The 18,507-nt window shown below is 35.0% G+C and overlaps 1 protein-coding gene across 1 annotated transcript in view; it reads left to right on the top strand.

The window, feature by feature from the left end:
- Positions 1-18,507, top strand: part of tws (protein phosphatase 2 regulatory subunit tws) — a 65,361-nt gene that overhangs the window by 13,022 nt on the left and 33,832 nt on the right. The window contains exons 2-4 of the mRNA XM_089093635.1: positions 2,176-2,244; positions 7,664-7,761; positions 15,361-15,526. Of these exons, the coding sequence (XP_088949761.1) occupies positions 2,176-2,244; positions 7,664-7,761; positions 15,361-15,526 (333 nt within the window). The remainder of the gene's footprint in view (positions 1-2,175; positions 2,245-7,663; positions 7,762-15,360; positions 15,527-18,507) is intronic.

Genomic DNA, 18,507 nt, shown 5'->3' with positions numbered 1-18,507 from the left:
AAACCTTTTTCTAATTGTGCTTATTTTGGCAGTAATTAGGTAGAAATAAGAGAAATATATAATTGGAATTTGCATTCATTACTGTTTCCATATGTGCAATTGCTGTCATTCCAGTTGTGTCCCTCCCCCTTGCAAGAGCAGATTTAGCCATAGACTACATAAAAAGTTTGCTATTTCTCAAAGGGGTGTCAAATAGCTGTATAAACCAATATTTGGAAAGGGCATTGAATTGGGAATAAAATGGTATGATATTTCTGCTAAGGAATTTATATTTACCAAGATACATATGCCTAAGTTTTGTTTGTAGCTCAGACAAAAAGCCCTAGGCTTTGCTCTAAAAAAATAGAAAAGCTTATTACTTGTGAAGTTCTAAAAAAAACCTTGCAATTTTATTCTTTGCACAAGTCCATGTTATATTTTAATCAAATTTTCCTCAATTCAGTATTGATGTTGAGCTCATACAATGTGTTCTGTTTAAAAATATATTAAAAAAATAAACTAGTGAACAGCTGGCCTAGGCCTCAAGTATTTCATTTTTCCTGCTATAGGGAACTGAACTTCGATGAATTTGAACATGATACTTATTAATAGATTTAAAGCACAAATAAGACTAGGAAAGTATTTTGAGTCTGTACCTCTGACAAATTGTGCTTCATAAACTTTTGTAGAATCTTGAATAATGTCTCTGGTACAAAAAATCCTATTTTGACTTAAAATCCTACTCAAATCATTAAGTGTGCATTTGCAAAACTTACAAGTCAAAGAAAGTGGTACTCAAACCAAAACTAAACAAAAATTATAAAAAGTTCTATGTAAACTTGGAAGCAGGGAAGGAGTAGAGATGACTGCTGAAAATTGCTTTTCTATGTCATCAGTTATGTTCTGTGAAACCTTTTTAGATAATGAGCTTTTAGTGATCTTGGAAAGTTGTTGAGTTTGGTGAATGATTCTTTCAGGAATAGATCTAGAGCATAAATTATGTCCTGGGAGGGTGTTTTCTCAATTCTATGTCTACAGAAAGTTCTGAAACTGTTACAAAGGTTTTTCAACCTTATATATCCACTTCTATGTTGCTCTAAAGAGTCTAAAATCTATCCTAGTTTGATCACACATCAATATAAACTGTGCCTGAGTGGTCCAAGACCAATTCTTTGCTTATTTGGAAGCGGGTCCTCAAGTTTTGAAAAATATATTTAAAAAATAAAAGTTGGTATATAATTCTATACATATAAATTCTTCCCTTGAATTTAATTCTGCTCAATTCAAAGATACAATGTACAAATATTAGACTTTTCAGACTGAGAATTAGGCTTCCACAAAGAAAATTATATCACATTATAATTACAAAACAGTTCTGTCTTTTTATCTAACTTAGATGTTAAAAGGGGTCTAGGCGCTCCCCTCCCTGTGTGATCAAAATTTGAAGATACCCATTTTGTTTAAAATTGACCAAAGGCCAGATTACCAGGCCTCCATGTTTGACAGCCCCTCCAGCCCCAGGGCAAGGGCTGTAACCTATGAAAGTTTCTTATTGTTAACATATAAGGTTTATGGGGAGGGGCGTTGTATGAAATTTGGGGGGGGGGTAGATGCCTCAATGGGTGGTTCCTGTTAAAAAGACTGCAAAATTCAAAGAGAATACTGTTTAATGGTGGAGAGATGGCTTTATTTTAACTTGTAAAGTTTTATCATTACTGTCATGTGTGAATCAACTTTTTGAAAAGTGCCTGGTATATTAATATTGAAAATTAAATGTTTATTAATATAAGGCTATATAACTATGCCAACTCAAAAAGAAGTATGAATTTCAACATATTGTATGTTATAAAGGAGAGCAGAAATTATTTTCTTTCTTTTACTATTATCAGTTGGTACTTAACAAATTTTAGTATTAAAAACCAATTTGAATCATTTCTGTGAGAGAGAAAGAGGACAGTGTATTTTAGAAAAAAAAGTAAATTTATTTGGAATCAAATCAGTTAGAGTTAAGGGATTGAACTTATCAACAGTGTTTGCTGCTTAAAGAAATACAATACAGTCTTGTATAAAATATAATGCATCCATAAAAAAATACATATCCATATTACTTCTTTGATTCATTGAAGGCAATTAATTTTGGTGAGTGTAATTTTAGTGCTTTTCATTTGCCAAGTATGACTATCTTTTTATTTTTAGTTAATGGAAATGAGATACAATGGTGCTTCTCTCAAGTGAAAGGATCCCTAGATGACGAAGTGACTGATGGTGAGAATTTGTATACCTTTATGAAAGATATGAAAACTATATTTATGTTATCCCACTTATTTGTTTACTGAATTTTTATTGTTCAATTTGTGTTGAATTTAGAACAATTGGTAACTCTAATTTCTGGCAAGTCCATTTTTTTATCTCAAGAGCTAACACAATATACATAGGATTTTATTTGGAATGAGGGGTCTTTCTTGGATATTATTGTTTGTGAATTTTTGAGGTGTATCTGCAATTTCATTTCTGTTAAAGGGAGTTCTTTTTTGGGGGGAGGGGGGCTGAGGTTTGGGGAAAGTTTGTTATCTATATTTCGTAAATTTGAAAAGAAAAGTATTGTTGCTAGAGGATAGTTTGATTTTTTTTGCAGGCAAGGTGAACCTGGTAGCTGATCCCTGTCCAGCCTTACTCATTGTTTGCCTTTTTTGCATGCATGTTTTAAAAGACTTATGATTTTTTGAACCGTGGTTTTAATGTTAATTGTATTTGGTGGGGGGATATGATGCAATGTCATTTTATTGATGGAATAAGACTTCTTTCTTGAGGTCTTGTTCCCTGTTTTTTTTCTTTCCCATAAAGGGGATTTAAACACTAACGCCTCTAGTTACTTCTAAATTCAAAGATAGCCAACATCTACAGAAACCTGCAGTTGAGCCAAACTTGCTTCAATATTTTTATTGTTAATTCCTAATATTAGAAGTTTTATCTAATTTATTTAGTTTTTTATTGAGTGTATATTTTTCACCAAAATTCTTTGTTTTATGTTTTTTAAGAAAAGCTACAAACCTTAGCTCTCCTAGTAAAAATGCATGATTTCAAAGCAATGTTTTCCCTATTTTCCTTTTTTTGGCTGATAAGTGGATACTGTACTTAAAGTTACAGTAGTATAATCTATATCAAGTCATTACAGTCCACAACCTGATCTTTTCAGACCTGCGTGGAATTTTTCACACTTATTGTAGGCTATGAAAATGGTTTATTTGCAAAATTTCAGATTTTTATCTCATGTATCATTCAAGTTATAGAATATTAAAATTACCAAAAAAATACATAGATTTTGGTAAACATTACTATCTTCAAAAAAGAGCATCTCACCTCCTAATTAACCCTTTGATGGCTGGTGGCCCTTATAAGACACACCAATATTTTTGCCTATAGCTCCTTTCTGATTGGTTGAAACGAGAAATTACCTGCATAGCCAGAGACAAGAGATCGAGAGCTATCGAATGGTTTATTACTTTGCCCCTTTATGAGTCATCTAACAACGTTCGCACAGTACTCAATTTGACATAGTGAAATTTTTCGGATTTTGTGGAATGAAATAAATCTGACTCAGGTAGTTTTGAAGTTTATGTTGCTTGGTGAAGAAACAAAATCTTGTGGTGTTCGTTAATGTCTGATGGTTCCATCTTTTTATTTTTATTCAAAACTTTTTATTCGTCCACAGGGGAGGACGTTTTATAAGTATGTATCTTATAAGGCCCATCCGCCCTAGGGGAGGGAATACATTACCGACCCGCCGAAAAGTTCAGTATAGTTTACACACGTTGAAGTATTTCCACGTTGAAGAAAGTGGAAGTATTTCCACTTTCTATTAGCTTTCTTATTCAACAGGAATATTTTTAAGTAATGTAGCCAATACTTACTTTCTATTTATTTTTGGAGGCTTAAGTTTTCGTGCCAGCCAAGTATTTTGGTTTCGATTCCGTTGAATTATAATCTTATAATATCTTATGGAATGGAAGGGTGCAATTGTTTTTAGCAGCGGCATCTTTTTCAGGAGCAGCAAATAGGAAATCCGGGAAATTATGAAATACCTTACCCAATTTTGATCCTGGTTGACGTATAAACAGCTAATTTATAATAATTGATCCTGGTTGACCTATAAACAACTAATTTAAAAAAAATGATCTTGGTTGACCAATAAACAGCTAATTTGTGGATAAAAAGAGCAGTTTAAATGAATGAATTTGTTTAAAACCGTAAGGCCATCTATATATAACCCATGCATTATCTGCCCAGTTCGCTAGTTTACTATCTACTATCAGCAGCTGAAGAGCCGTTGAGATTATGGAGCCCTTAACCTCCTTATTGGTTGATGAGGCAATAGCAAGGAGTGAAGAAAGTCTGCAGGAAGCACTGAGGAGGTGACATGAAGGACGACTAAGAAGAGTGGACCTCAGCATTGCTGTTTCCTATGTATTAGAGCCGGATGGTGATATCTCTGACCTGAATTTGGAGGATTCTGAAGACGACAATGACCCTCTCTTTTGCGAATCAGCTGAAGACGAGCACGATAGTAGTTGGGATGACAACGACGATGAATACGATCTACCACTCAGTTAAAGAGCAAAGTCTCACATAAAGTCTGCAAAATTTCTCCGCGATGAAGCCGAAGTAGACGTGGTTCCTAAATCTTTGGCTGAAAAGAGACTAATCTGGAAGAAAACCCCTTTGCCAGAGAATGATGTAGACTGGAAAGGGCAAATGCCAAGTCCCGACTCGTCTCTGGTTACTCTAATATTTGCATTCTTCCGAAAGTTCTTCGACTCCAAAAGTTCTTTGAAATTATAAGCATCCTTGTAGAAGAGACGAATCGGTATGCTCTGCAGGAGAAAGGCTTGGAGCCGAAATGTACTATCAAAGAAATGGAACAATTCCTTGGAATCCTTTTGCTTATGGGAATTGTGAAACTTTTCTACATGTCTATGTACTGGGAAACGGCTACACGTTATCCGTTAGTGGCTAACGCTATGGCACGCGACAGCTTCAAAATAATAATACAGTTCTTCCACGCAAATGATAGTTTCAAAGCAATCAAAAAGGGGAATCCGGGATACGACCCCTGAAAATGTAATGTGCACCTTTGTTTTAACCAAAGCCAAGAATTGTTTCAAAAGCATGCCACTCAAGTTTTTAAGTAGACTGTATCACTATTTAGCTGATGTGCCTTAAAAGATACGCATTACATGTGAAATGAATATTTGAAATAAATGATTTTCCTCAGTTGCCCCTATGTCATGGACCCCTAGGTAACTGGTAAAAAGCAAAACCGAATTTTTCTAATCACATTTTCCTAATCCAGCCATCAAAGGGTTAAGACAAGGGCATGAATCTGTCCCAAATTAAAGGCTTTTTAATTAATTTTTTAATGATATGCCACAAGAGTACTATTGGAAATAGAAAATTTATTGTATGCCTAAGGTCATAATTTAGGTGTGCCTAAAGGCTGGAAATGTGGTGTTACGAATTTGAGGGATCAGTTTCGTCAGCGATTTATTAACTGCGATGTTAAGGAAAGAATATTGAAGTTTGGACGTTAGAAATTTTTGAACATTATATGTTCAAGCCCTGGCCTCGTTAACTTTCATGAAGGGTAACAGACTTATAAATTTTACAGTTTGTTGAATGTTTCATTACATTAGTTTCTGCCTGAAAATTGCTCCTTAAAGACGAACCCTTTCGTTTATCATAGCCAGGTAATTAGACAAAAAAAAAAACATTTGTGACCAACCCATGGGAAATTTGGTAGCTTTTTTTGAACCAATATATTCTATGATTCAGGTTTACAGCCTGAATAATGTAATTATTTCATTATACTCCAGGTGACCTATTCCTTTATAAGATGGAAACCTGGTAAGAAAGTTGTACTGAGTTGTTATTTTTTCAATGAAATGCAAAAAAAAAGTGTTCAAAATCTGGGAGGGGACGCCTGCTTCCCCGCTTCTCAGTGGACACCACTGCTTCGCTTCTGAGAACAAGTCGAATGTGCGCTTTGAAGGAACAGTCATGGAGAACTAGGACAATGTGGAGATCAGGTCATGATTGTGCATGCTACTGGAATGACTGTGTCAAATGTGGGACTAGTATTTATGCTGCAGATATGTAATGCCATTTTATCTGAAGATGTGCTTTACATTATTTTTTGTGTCAGATATGGGACTAGTGTTTACGCTGCAGACATATAATGGCCTTTTATCTGAAGATGCGCTTTACATTATTTTTCTCAGGAGCCAGCAGACATGTTCACAGCCCAAACCATTCATAAAACCAAGTAGTTGAACTTATTTTATTGTATGTGACATAATATAGGGCAGCAGTACCTTTTCAGATACCTTGCTAAGGGCTGATGGTAGTGTGACTTGTCTGTAGCTCTTGCAGAGCAGTAGATCCGAATTCTTTTTTGAGGATGTGGGGTTTGCAACAACTGTGGAATTTGAAGAGTGAGTCCCTACTCAAGACGCATTCGGAACAATAAAGGTAGATACTTGTATAGAAGCTCTGTGCTGTACTGTAGGTGTTTTGCTGTGTTCAATGTGTCCATTATGAATGATGAAAGGGATGCAGTGGTTTTGCGGTGGCTAGCTGCAAAACTCCATCACTGCACAATCATCAGCTTTAAATCCATATTTATAACGTTTGTTACTATAATTAATGTCAGTTAAAATAAGAAAGGGTTTAATGTTTTTAAATAAAAATTTGAAACAAAACGAATTGTTTTTTTATTTGTGACTGGATGAAAATTTTGTCATGCAGAATATGGAATTGTTTCCGTATGGACAGTCCAAATTTGGTATCTTTTCTATATTTCCAAGGAATAGTTCTTGATAAGTCACTCAAAATGTCAATTTCTGTTTTTCTTTGGTGTGGAATGAATAGTTTCAATGGAATTTCCGAATCCTCTGTCCACGCGTAAAACTAGGGCCCAGAATTAGAATAAAACAAGTTCAGCAGCAATGTGACTCAGGGAAGATGTGTCTTCCAGCACCTTGTTATCAAAGCATACAGTGTCAAACCGAGATGGGGTATTTTTAAATCACGTTGGACGTGAGCTAATTTTACCCTTTGGCCTGTTACGGCCAGGGCCTAATTTGGTGACGAGGGGGGGGGGGGGGGCAGAGAGCCCCTTTAATTCCTGACACCATGCAATATACAGAATTGTATGTTAGATACCAACCAAACTTGGTTGAAAAGTAAGGGATGAGTCTATAGCTCTTTCTTGTAAAAGCCTTAAATTGTAATAATCGTGTGGCATTATGTGACATAGAGTATAGATGGTCAATAGCCTCAGTTAGGGTGGTATGTGCCCCAACCCTCAGATTGAAAATGCCTTTGGTATTTCATTGAAATAATTGAAAAATTATAATTGCCCCTCCACTGGAATTCGAAGACACACACCCCCCCCCGCCGTAATTTTCGTAAATTGATGCTACTGCAGATGGTACTTTTAGGTGTATATTAATTTGCCAAAGGACAATTAAATAAAATATGAACAAGGAAATAAGAAGTGATATGACACATTTGGGCATAACAATTTAGCATGTCATTGCTTTTAGGGATGAGGCTGTCAGTTGATTTTTTGGGGGTCACCAATCCTATATTTGGTGTGTCGAATATAATGTTCCTGTTATTCTTCTAGCTGATATTATATCTTGTGTGGAGTTCAATCACGATGGTGAACTTTTAGCAACAGGAGACAAAGGAGGCCGAGTTGTCATATTTCAGAGGGATCAAAGTGTAAGTACGTTAAGTTAATTCGTACTAAAACTTAGGGAAGGGAGGAGGTAGCAAATTTTTTTTTATTCGGGTGGGGGGTTAAAGTTTTTTTGGCTTCCTTCTTTAAGACTAAACCAGTTGGAGAAATATTTTTTTTAGAAGCAGTTGTCTTTGCCTGAATTCTATGACCAACTGATGAGTTTGATAAATATTAAAGGGGGGGGGGGTGCGAACACGGATATTCATCAAAATACAAAATTTAATAGGAAAAAACTTGTCTGAAAGGAAGAATATTTTTGACAAAAATTGTCCTTTTCCTCTTGTATTTTTTTCTTTCATTGGTACCATCAGGGCCGTATCCAGGATTTTTGCTCGAGAGGGGGGGGGGGTTCCCCGATTTCCTCCCTTGGACTTTGTCTAAAAACCTCGAGCATCATTACATTAACACGATACCGTTAGTACGCCCCGTGCGAATCCACAAGGCAAACTTTCGTATCTTTAAGGGGCATTTTTTTTTTAGTAACGCAAAAACAAGACAAGTATTTACATACAGTTAAATACTACAAGCTATTTTTTTACTACAAGCTATTCATTTGCAAACAACGACAAAGACTGGGTTGGTTCCAGTGTGCGTGATTCAGAAGCTTCAACGATGGCTCCAGTGCTCTTCAGATCCACAGGTGTAGATGAATGCTCCGCAGACATCCCACTAAAGCCACTGTCAGAAACATCCCTGGTCCGATTGGGGACGAAAAACGACGTAATGTCACACTTGCTGTTCATGTTGAAAATCGCTCTTCTCTTAGCCAAGTCCGAAATTGAACTGAACTGACAATCTTGCACTCTCTTATACCATACCCCGAGCGCCCATTAATCCTAATTTACTATGCAAGGTCAGGTGAACATGGGGTTACCTAATTGCGTAAGCTGATCAGAGCGTATATTATTAACCCTAATTTACTATGCAAAGTCAGGTGAACATGGGGTTACCTAATTGCGTAAGCTGATCAGAGCGCATATTATTAACCCTAATTTACTATGCAAGGTCAGGTGAACATGGGGTTACCTAATTGTGTAAGCTGATCAGAGCGCATATTATTAACACTAATTTACTATGCAAGGTCAGGTGAACATGGGGTTACCTACGGTTACCTAATTGCGTAAGCTCATCAGAACCGTTTACCCACAAAATCCAATAGGGTTTAGTGTGGGAGCATATTTTTTTTCTTGTAAGGTTTTGTCTTTACAGGTATTTTTCAGACTAATTTCTGACTCAGTCAAAAATTTCGGGGGGGGGGTCAAAACAGGTAACTCCCTCCTGGATACGGCCTTGGGCAACCGTTTAGAAGTTATCTCAGATGTTTGAAAAAGTCACGCCATATGGGTGAGACATAAGCAAGACCGTATCCAGAGGGCTACTGGGTTTGAACCCTACCCCCATAAAATTTTTGTCCGACATGTTGAACCCCCCTCCCCCCCCCAAAAAAATCCTGGATACGCCCTTGGACGGAGACGATATTAAGAGTTCTTGTCACATTTTTGTTAGACCTGCTGTTTTCACTTTTCTTGATAGCCATTTAAGTATAATAAATGACAAAATCTGTCTTGTTCTCTGGGGGTCTCATGAAACATGCTTGATTGAGGATCCACATATATCACATGTACTGGAGTATTTTTGGGATGGGGGAATAATAATAATAAAAAATAAATTATTTGACAGTTCGAACAAAAGTGCCTAAAATTCTGGAAAATTTACTGTTCCTTGTGCACAACTCTGATCTATGTAATTCAGAAACTTATGCCTACTACAAGCTGACAATCAAGATTAAAATAAAAAATCTTACTTTTATATGAATGAATAATTAAAATAACAAATGATACTTTTTTAATGCCAATAGCTTAAGTAATCTTTTCTTGGGTAAGTTTGGAAATCCTCATTCACTGTTAATCCAGTCTTATGGGTCTTGCTATTAAGTTATATTAATGTGAGCTTTTCCATCATTCATAAAACCCTTTTCCAATGTTTCATAAACCAATCAGTTGATCGTTTGGGAGCTATAGACACTGGTTCAGGAACGGAACTATTATCCATGTTAAAGTTTATAATTAGGACCAATGGAGAAATCAAATTGGTGGGAATTTTGAGTAAGAGCTCTAAAACACCTCGAAAACACGTTTTTAATGGTAGTTGCGGAGTTACAGATAAATTGATGAAAATTATGAATATGACCTCCCGATTTCAACTCATTAATCTTCAAAATGTGATATTTAAGGGCAAAATTTTCCAACTTTTCGTGAGAGGTCCTTATTTCAGATTTCTAAATATTTTTGTATCGATTAATTCTCATTTACGAACTACTTTGTTTGTTGCAATGGCCCTCCCACAGAAAAAAAAACGAAACGAAAAAGTGCATTTTTTTCAGTGGCCGTTTTTATTGTTAAAACTTTGTTATGCATAATTAAAATTCTAGCATAAAGGTCAAACTACTTATAGATTTTTAACTGGCTCAGTGCCAATCAAAAAGCTCTTGAAGTGGGCTTGATTATGACTAATTTTGAGATAGGTAAAATCTGATATAGGAATTTTTTCACTTTGAAAGTGACAAGTTTCCCCTGATTCCTGTAGATGAAATTTTGCCTATAGGTGAAATATTCTCCATTCACGATATAGCTGATTGATGATGACCCAATTTTAACCTAATTATTAGTATTTTTTATGGCATTTCAATCTGGTCAGAGTATGAATAAATTAATAAAATTACCTTAAGTGTTGAAATTTGGCAATTTAAAATTCAAAATATAGGCACTTGTCTTAATTATTTTATTTGGAATCCATTTATTTAACGGGAACAATTAATTTGATAGTTGTGCCATTGTGCTTGAGCTCCTTAGCGGCTTAGCAAGTGGTTTCATATTGTTCTGCTTTAGTTAAAATTTGTTCCAGACAAAAATGGAGTTTCCATTTTCTTCGAATAAGTAAGTTTTACTTTTCTACATATTATAATCTGAGATAATACATCGAGACTGTATGCAGGGTTGTCACCCTTGATAATTTGTTACTAGTTTTAACAGCTTACATCCCTATTGACATGATTTGCACAAAGAATGGGATTGGATTTATTTTTAATCGCTATAATGAAAGAAAATTACTGTTCAGGTGAAGTTTTAGTGATGAAGTGTTGCCAAAAAAGGTGCTTTGTGGAGATCCAGCTGGAGCGAAACTAAAAGCGAGGCATCCTCGAATGAGGTCGTAAAAGGTCAAAATAAAAGGATTTAAAGCAAGCAGGCAGGGACTGTATGGGAGGGGACTAAGAATGAAACTAGAAATAGAAGTAGGATGGAGAAGGAGAATGCGTAGCTGTGTTGGTATTAGAGGGCTTGATGTTATGTGTTTTATTAGTTGTGCTATTAGCGCTTTTCTTGTAGAGATTCGTTTGCAACATCCTTGTGCTCTCTACAGTTATTGTTTTTTTTTCCGGTTATCGTTATTAACAAACCGAAGGGGTAAATTTGACACTTCCATTGGTGGCAATTCACAAAATTTAGGCGGGAGGGAGGGGTGGAAAAATTTAAATGACGTTCAAAGATGACTTGTCAGTAGTTTTATACTGTCCAACAAATTTTGCACTAAAAGTTATTTATGTGAGAAAAGAAAAAGGGGAACCAAAAGGTATTGAAATAGTATGTCTAAATAATCTGAGAAATTTTTGACTATAATCTGATATTTTTTGGGGAAAAAAATGATGTTAACAAAAGGATTCTTGGACTTCTCTTCATTTTGCTCTAATTTTCTATGTTGTGTCTCCTTCTCCTTTGAGGATAGTGTTGTATTATAGCTTTCAATGACCGGGAACGGATTGGAATAAGCTGTTTTTGAAATACCTAGTCAAAAGATAAAATGCTTCAACTTTTCAAACTTAGTCGTTAATTCTTGAGGGTTCTTTTTTTGGCAAGTCATGTTTGTTGCATGGCCAAGTGTGTAGAACGTTGTATGGCTTATTGTAATTTCCAGTTCAATGAGGTTCATTGACTTGGCAAATCTATTAAATTTTAAGTTATTATCCTTTGATGTAGTACAGTAGGAACATGTTTAAAATGTTGCTTTTCTTTAAATTGATTATAATTAAGATTAAATTAGATTGATTAATTAAGTCAAGTTGTATCGTGGAATATCACAACCAGCTTTATGGAAAACTCTGTTTTGATGTCACCTACTTGGAAATTACTACATTTCTTTTTGTGCTTCATTCGTTTTGGTACTTTTTTTATGAACATCATTGTATTATGAACCAAGGAATGCATTTAAAGAATTAATGATTCTATAGGATAGTAAAAATAATGCTTTGAAATCAAGGTTGTATTTAGGGGAGGGGTTGGGAGGTTTAACACCCCTTCCCCTTGCACTGTCCGACTCATAAAAACGTAATAAAAATTTATAAAACACATTTTGATGTTTTTTTTTTACTTACGCGGGGCCCTTTCAAACGCGGGACCCGATTGGGCCCAATCGCTCTTTATCTGGACCTGAATACACGGGCTGCTGGAAAGTGTTAAAAAATATTAAATATATAAACTACTGAAAACGTTCTCAAGTGATTCAATTTCTTATTGATACATCCCAATTGGATCAATGTTCATAGTTGATTTCAAAAGTGATATGCTTATTTTGAGTTCGCAGTCTTTTTTCTCCTTTCTGATTTTTGTTGTGTTTATTTCTCTCTATTTAGTGTTTTATAGTTTTTGTAGTTGTAGATGTGAAATACCGGTTTTCCGGTCCAGTCACTAATAAATTATCTATCTATCTGTCTTAACTACTGAAGGACAATAAAGGAAGCAAATATTTGAAAAGAAAAGTTTGAATCTTCGATTTAATTCAGTTTTACTTTGATCTAGTTTAGTTTTCGGGTTTTTGTCTAGTTTAGCTTTTGATTTAGTTTTCGTGTTTTTGCCATATTCACAGCTTGGCCTTTGACTTCAACTAGTGAGTTTTTAGAGATTTCACTTCAGAAAACCAGATCATTCCTCGATCTCAAGGATGGGAAAGTAAAGCTGTCATTCTCCCTCTGACAGTGTTCAAAATGAAAATGAAAAGGAATCAAAAATAATTTTGATTCCTCCCGTGATTAAGTACGTCATTCATCTTTGACAATTTGTTTTTTTGGCAAATGAATTTGGATTTGTTTCCAAATCTCGACTGGCTATTTTGTTGTTGATTTTCCAAATTTTGTTTCAAGTTGAATAGTTTTTAATTATTAAATGTAATATTCTCTTAAAAATAGGTTATGGAATTTGGCAATGCTCCAAAAATTTGAAGAAAAGAATTGAGTTTTCATATATGTAAAAGTTGTGATCTCGTTTTTGCTGGAATCTGTGAAGTCATACAATAGCTATCTGTCCTGCACCATTCGAGATTGCACCGGATCTATGAGGGCAGAATTTATAAAATTACAGGTTAATCAGGGACAAAAATGAAGTATAAAATATATTAATAATAATAATAATTTATTTATTACCCACTATGAACAAAAAAGAAGTGGAGTACATCAAGAACAAAAAAGCAAACTCGCACACTTAACAATTATTTTCATAAAACGACGTAAATTATGGTGCGCAGTAAGATCTGCAGATAACGACAGCTTTCCCGTAAGCCCATTTCTCTTAAATCTTTCTTTATTAATTCCTCTCACCCCAGCTGCGGACGACCTGCTTTCCGTTTAGCGCTAGACTGTTAGGGGAAAATGACAATTTTCGGCAATCGGTCATTTTTCATCTGCAGAACGTTCCCCAGCCATCTCAGCCCTTTTCTCATTATAGCCCTAAAAAGAGATTTTCTAACCTATTCTAGCACCCTGAACTCACAAAACCTCTAAAAGTGCATTCATTTTGCTCATACTAATCTACGATGCTTAAACCATCAGCATAATCAAAGTCCAGGACAGTTTTTCCTCCCTGTTTGATTCCATGTTCTCCCGTTGCCTTTTCTGTGCTCCTTAAGACATCCATCAAAAGCTCTTCTGTTAATAGAATCGAACGCTTGCTCATAATCTATAAAACTCAGGACCAGAGGTGTTCGATAACTCAGGCATTTCTCAATTATTAACCTAAGAGTGAACATTTGGTTGACATATCCTCTATTCTTTCTAAAAACCGCATTGTTTTTCTCGTGTAACTTAGTCGACAGCATTTCTCAGTCTAAAAGGTGTCGTATTAGTGATTAATTTGCTACCTACAGAGGTCAGGCTAATGCCTCGATAATTACCACGTTCACTTTTATCACCTTTCTTATACAGTCGTTTAATTAAGGTTTTCCTAATATTGCTAGGTTCTACCCCTTTTTCAAAAATCATGCATAATCTTCAGTTAGTTATTTCTAACATCAGAGCCACTTTATTTAAGACCTCATTTACCACACTATCAGCACCTGGGGCCTTATAATTTTTAATCCTTTTAGTTCTGTTACTAATTCTTCCTCACAAAACGAATCTTTCTTCACATCCAAGGTATGACAAACTTTTTCATTTTGTCCTATATCTTTTCCTGCAACTCTATCTCGGTTTAGCACTTTCTCAAAATTTTCTGCCCATCTCTCTCTTTATCGCTTTTCTTATCACTAATTGTGGCCCCGTTCCTATCTTTAACTAATTTGTCTTAAGAAGGGGCTTGTTTGTCTCTGAGCTTCAATAACGGGATTCTTGAGAGGCTCCATAATGGCTCTTTGAAGTCTAGCCATCTCTGTATAATATAAGAAAAAGCTTGTCTGAACAAGTTTAGTTGTAAGTCTTAAAATATCCAACCATGGCCGGGCCCATTTTAACCAATAGACCCACTAGGCCCGGACCTAGGGACACAGAGTGTCAGGGAGTGCAATAAATTATCACTGAGTGATTTTTATTAATAAAAACTGGGCTGATATGATCCCTGAAACCCTGAATTGTCGGGAATTTCCCCGAAAATCCCGCAAAAACGGAGCAGCCGAAACGCTTGGGCCTAGAAGCGCCAAAGCTTTAAATCCGGCCCTGATCATGACTGTTTTTAAGCTACAATTATCGTTGTCTGAAAAGCTTCAGTCTTGTTGAAACTAAGTAGCCTAGTTTAATTAGGTTTATCTATTAAGATTTTTTGTACTTTTTGGAGTGTCAATAAAGTTCTATTTAGCTTTCGTGGAATACGAAAAAAAACTTGGAAAACTGTAGTGACTTTGAATTGGCCAAGCTCATGTGCCGTTCGTCTGCCTGTCAAAACATCTCCGAAATTTATACATGCATTTGTAAAAGACATTGATAATGATTTTTTTAGGGGGTAGAGATAAAATTTTTTTACAAACAGTCAATCTAGACATTTCAAAAATAATTAATTAATAAATTTAATTGCATAAATTTTCATAGTCTTGATATTTTTGTGCTTGCGTATTTGGAACAAAAATAAAAGATTTTACCTATTGTTTGTGGCTATTCCTCTTATGCTCATTTGATTAAGGATAAAGTATATCAAACTAAGCTTAATGAAGCATCTTTTTCTATTAACGAATTTTGTTCGCGTTTTTATCAAACGGTGTATTTTTGTTTATTAGTTTAATTCTGTTTTCATTATTATTAATTTACTCCCTGTTTGTTTTTTCAGAGTAGAGGCTCTTTCCCGAGAAGAACAGATTATAATGTTTACTCTACCTTTCAAAGTCATGAACCGGAATTTGACTACCTTAAGTCGTTGGAAATAGAAGAAAAGATTAACAAGATAAGATGGCTACAAAGAAAAAATCCCGCTCATTTCCTTTTGTCTACCAACGGTAAGATATGCATTCAAATAATTATTTTTAGCTCTTTAGTTTTTTTCTGGCCTGTTTTAAATTACCATAACTTTTTTTGGTCTTGAATCTGTTTGATTAAATTATACCTTGAACCAAAATCGACTATTTTTCAAAACTAGGATCCTAAACTACCGTCTATTTCCTATGCTGCCCCTTCATTTTTGTTTTTTGGAAATAGCTTGTATTGGCCTTACTATTAAAGCTGACCCTTTTTTCCATGTTATTAAAATTGACCATTTTTTCACTAGCCTCCATTTTTATTTGTTGGAAATAAGTCTTTATTAGCCTAGCTATTAAAGTTGGCCCTTTTTCCTTACTATTAAAGTTGGCTCTTTTTTCTTTCTATTAAAGTTGGCCCTTTTTCCTTACCATTAAAGTTGGCCCTTTTTCCTTACTATTAAAGTTGGCCCTTTCTTCCTTGCTATTGAAATTGGTCATTTTTTCACTAGCATTCATTTTTATATGTTGGAAACGAATTTTTATTGGCCTTGCTATTAAAATTGAGGCTTTTTTCTTGCGATTCAAATTGACATTTTCCCTTGCTATCAAAATTGGTCCATTTTTCACATACTTTCATTTTATTTGCTGGAAATAAGTTTTTATTGGCCTTGCTATTAAAATTGACCCTTTTTTTCTTGCTATTAAAATTGGCCCGTTTTTCACTGGCCTTCATTTTTATTTGTTAGAAATAAGTTTTTATTGGACCTGCTATTAAAATCGGCCCTTTTTCCTTGCTATTAAAATTGACCCCTTTTTTATTGGTGATAAGTTTTTGGTGGTCTTGCTGTTAGAATTGTCCATTTTTTCACTGGCCTTTGTTTTAATTTGTTGGAAATAAGTTTTTATTGGACCTGCTATTAAAATCGGCCCTTTTTCCTTGCTATTAAAATTGACCCCTTTTTGTTGGTGATAAGTTTTTGGTGGCCTTGCTGTTAGAATTGTCCATTTTTTCAATGGCCTTTGTTTTAATTTGTTGGAAATAAGTTTTTATTGGACCTGCTATTAAAATCGGCCCTTTTTCCTTGCTATTAAAATTGACCCCTTTTTTATTGGTGATAAGTTTTTGGTGGTCTTGCTGTTAGAATTGTCCATTTTTTCACTGGCCTTTGTTTTAATTTGCTGGAAATAAATTTTATTGGCCTCGCTATTAAAAGAACCTTTTTCCTTGGTATTAAAATTTGCCTTTTTTTTACTGGCCTTCATTTTTATTTATTGTGCTCCACCATTTTTGTTTATTCAACCACCGAGAGCCAGAATAAATAAAAGCAATCAATTATAAATTGAGTTTTTGAAAGATTATTCGGCCTTTGGCTGGTTAGGAGGGGGACGTGGGGGGGGGGGAAATTAAGCCTTAAACTGTGTTTTAGGTCTAATTACTCAGTATTTATGCTGTTGTTTTAATATTATATTTCTGTTAATTATTCAACCTGCTTTTGTTGCAAGCACAAATTAGTTACGTGAAAACCTAAGTTACTTTGAGAGAAGTCCACATGTTACTTACTTTGGTATCTAGTGGTCTAATAAATATATATAATATGTTAGTGGTCTAATAAATATATATAATATGTTAGTGGTCTAATAAATATAATATGTTGTTCTTTTTCAAAATTACGCGCTTTTGGGGTACAGAATATGAAACGACATGAAAAGGTGACTTGTTATCCTTTATATTATGGTGAACAGTCACCGGCGTCACCGTTTTTTTTTTTTTTTTTTTTTTTTTTTTTTTTTTTTTTTTTTTTTAGCAACAAGCATGGGAAAACGTTCTGTTTTTTTTGGGAAGAGATTTTTCGGAATCCGCCCCTTCCCCAGGAAATAAATTCCTGCATACGTGACTGACCTGAGGCTTTTCCTATTGAGAAAAGTCTGGCAGTCATGGATTTTCTAAGGATTGAGACATTTTTTTCGGGGGGGTTGTAAGCTCAGCATAAGAAGAGTTTCAGGTGGGAAGTAGTGAGTGAGGATTTTTGTAGGAATTGATTTCTAGGGTGTGGCAGCTGAGATCACAAATTATTAATGTGTCGATATTATAAAGCGTTTTAAGGTAGTATCCCACCCCGGAAAAAATATCTGATTCTCCATAACTCTCAAAGTTCGGCCTATTTGGACCCATGGTGAAATAACACATACGCTTGAGGACCTCTGGGCCTGATATTCCTGAATACTCAGGATTTCACATTATTTATATGTAAGTCGCCTGTTTCTTTCTATTCAGCCAACCCCCATTTCCTCTCACTATAAATTCCTCTGACTACGCATCTCTTCCTGTTTTAGAGAATGCATGCTAGTGGCTAAATATAACATACTTGCTAAATATCACTCACGAGGCTATGGCAACAGGGGAACCAAAGGGATATTATTGACCACCTGGTTTATTATGGGCATCCACCTCCTTGTTTTCAACAAGAAAATACTTTTCTAGTTACGCCTCATCTATTGCTAGAAAATTAGAAACTGCAATCATTGCAAAGTGGGATGTAATCTTATCATTTTAAAATAAATAATGCACTGGTGAAACATTGTACAGTATTTTATCTGCACTTTCTTGTTGCCGTAAGGAATTGTTTACAACTTCTGCAAAACAGCGGTAACAGTTTTGAATTGTTCTTTTTTTTTTTTTTTATTGCATAGCGTTATTTCATCGTTTGTTTTATATTGTTTGTGTTTTTTAGTTGTTTAGTTTAGTTTTTCCTTCTTTCCGTTGTTAAAGGCTTCCAGACATGAAGCTGAAATATTTGTCGTTTTCTCAGTAAAAAAAAACAACAAACGAGACTGCGGCCAGTGGAGAGGAAAGAAACCAAAAATGTAAAACAACGCGGGTATTTCGCCTGTATCCAAACAAGGCGTCTTCGACACGAGAGGAACAAGATAAAAAAAACAAGTTAAAACTTAAAAACCAATAAAACCACCACCACCAAAAAAAATATATATATATATACAATTGGCGCAACTGATCCACG

The sequence above is a fragment of the Artemia sp. Qi Xiang Cuo genome, chromosome 8 (assembly GCF_049724085.1).
Source record: "Artemia sp. Qi Xiang Cuo chromosome 8, ASM4972408v1, whole genome shotgun sequence".
NCBI classification, from domain to species: Eukaryota; Metazoa; Arthropoda; class Branchiopoda; order Anostraca; family Artemiidae; genus Artemia; species Artemia sp. Qi Xiang Cuo.
Note: the sequence above shows the minus strand (reverse complement) of the source record. Positions and strands in the feature narration are given on the sequence as shown.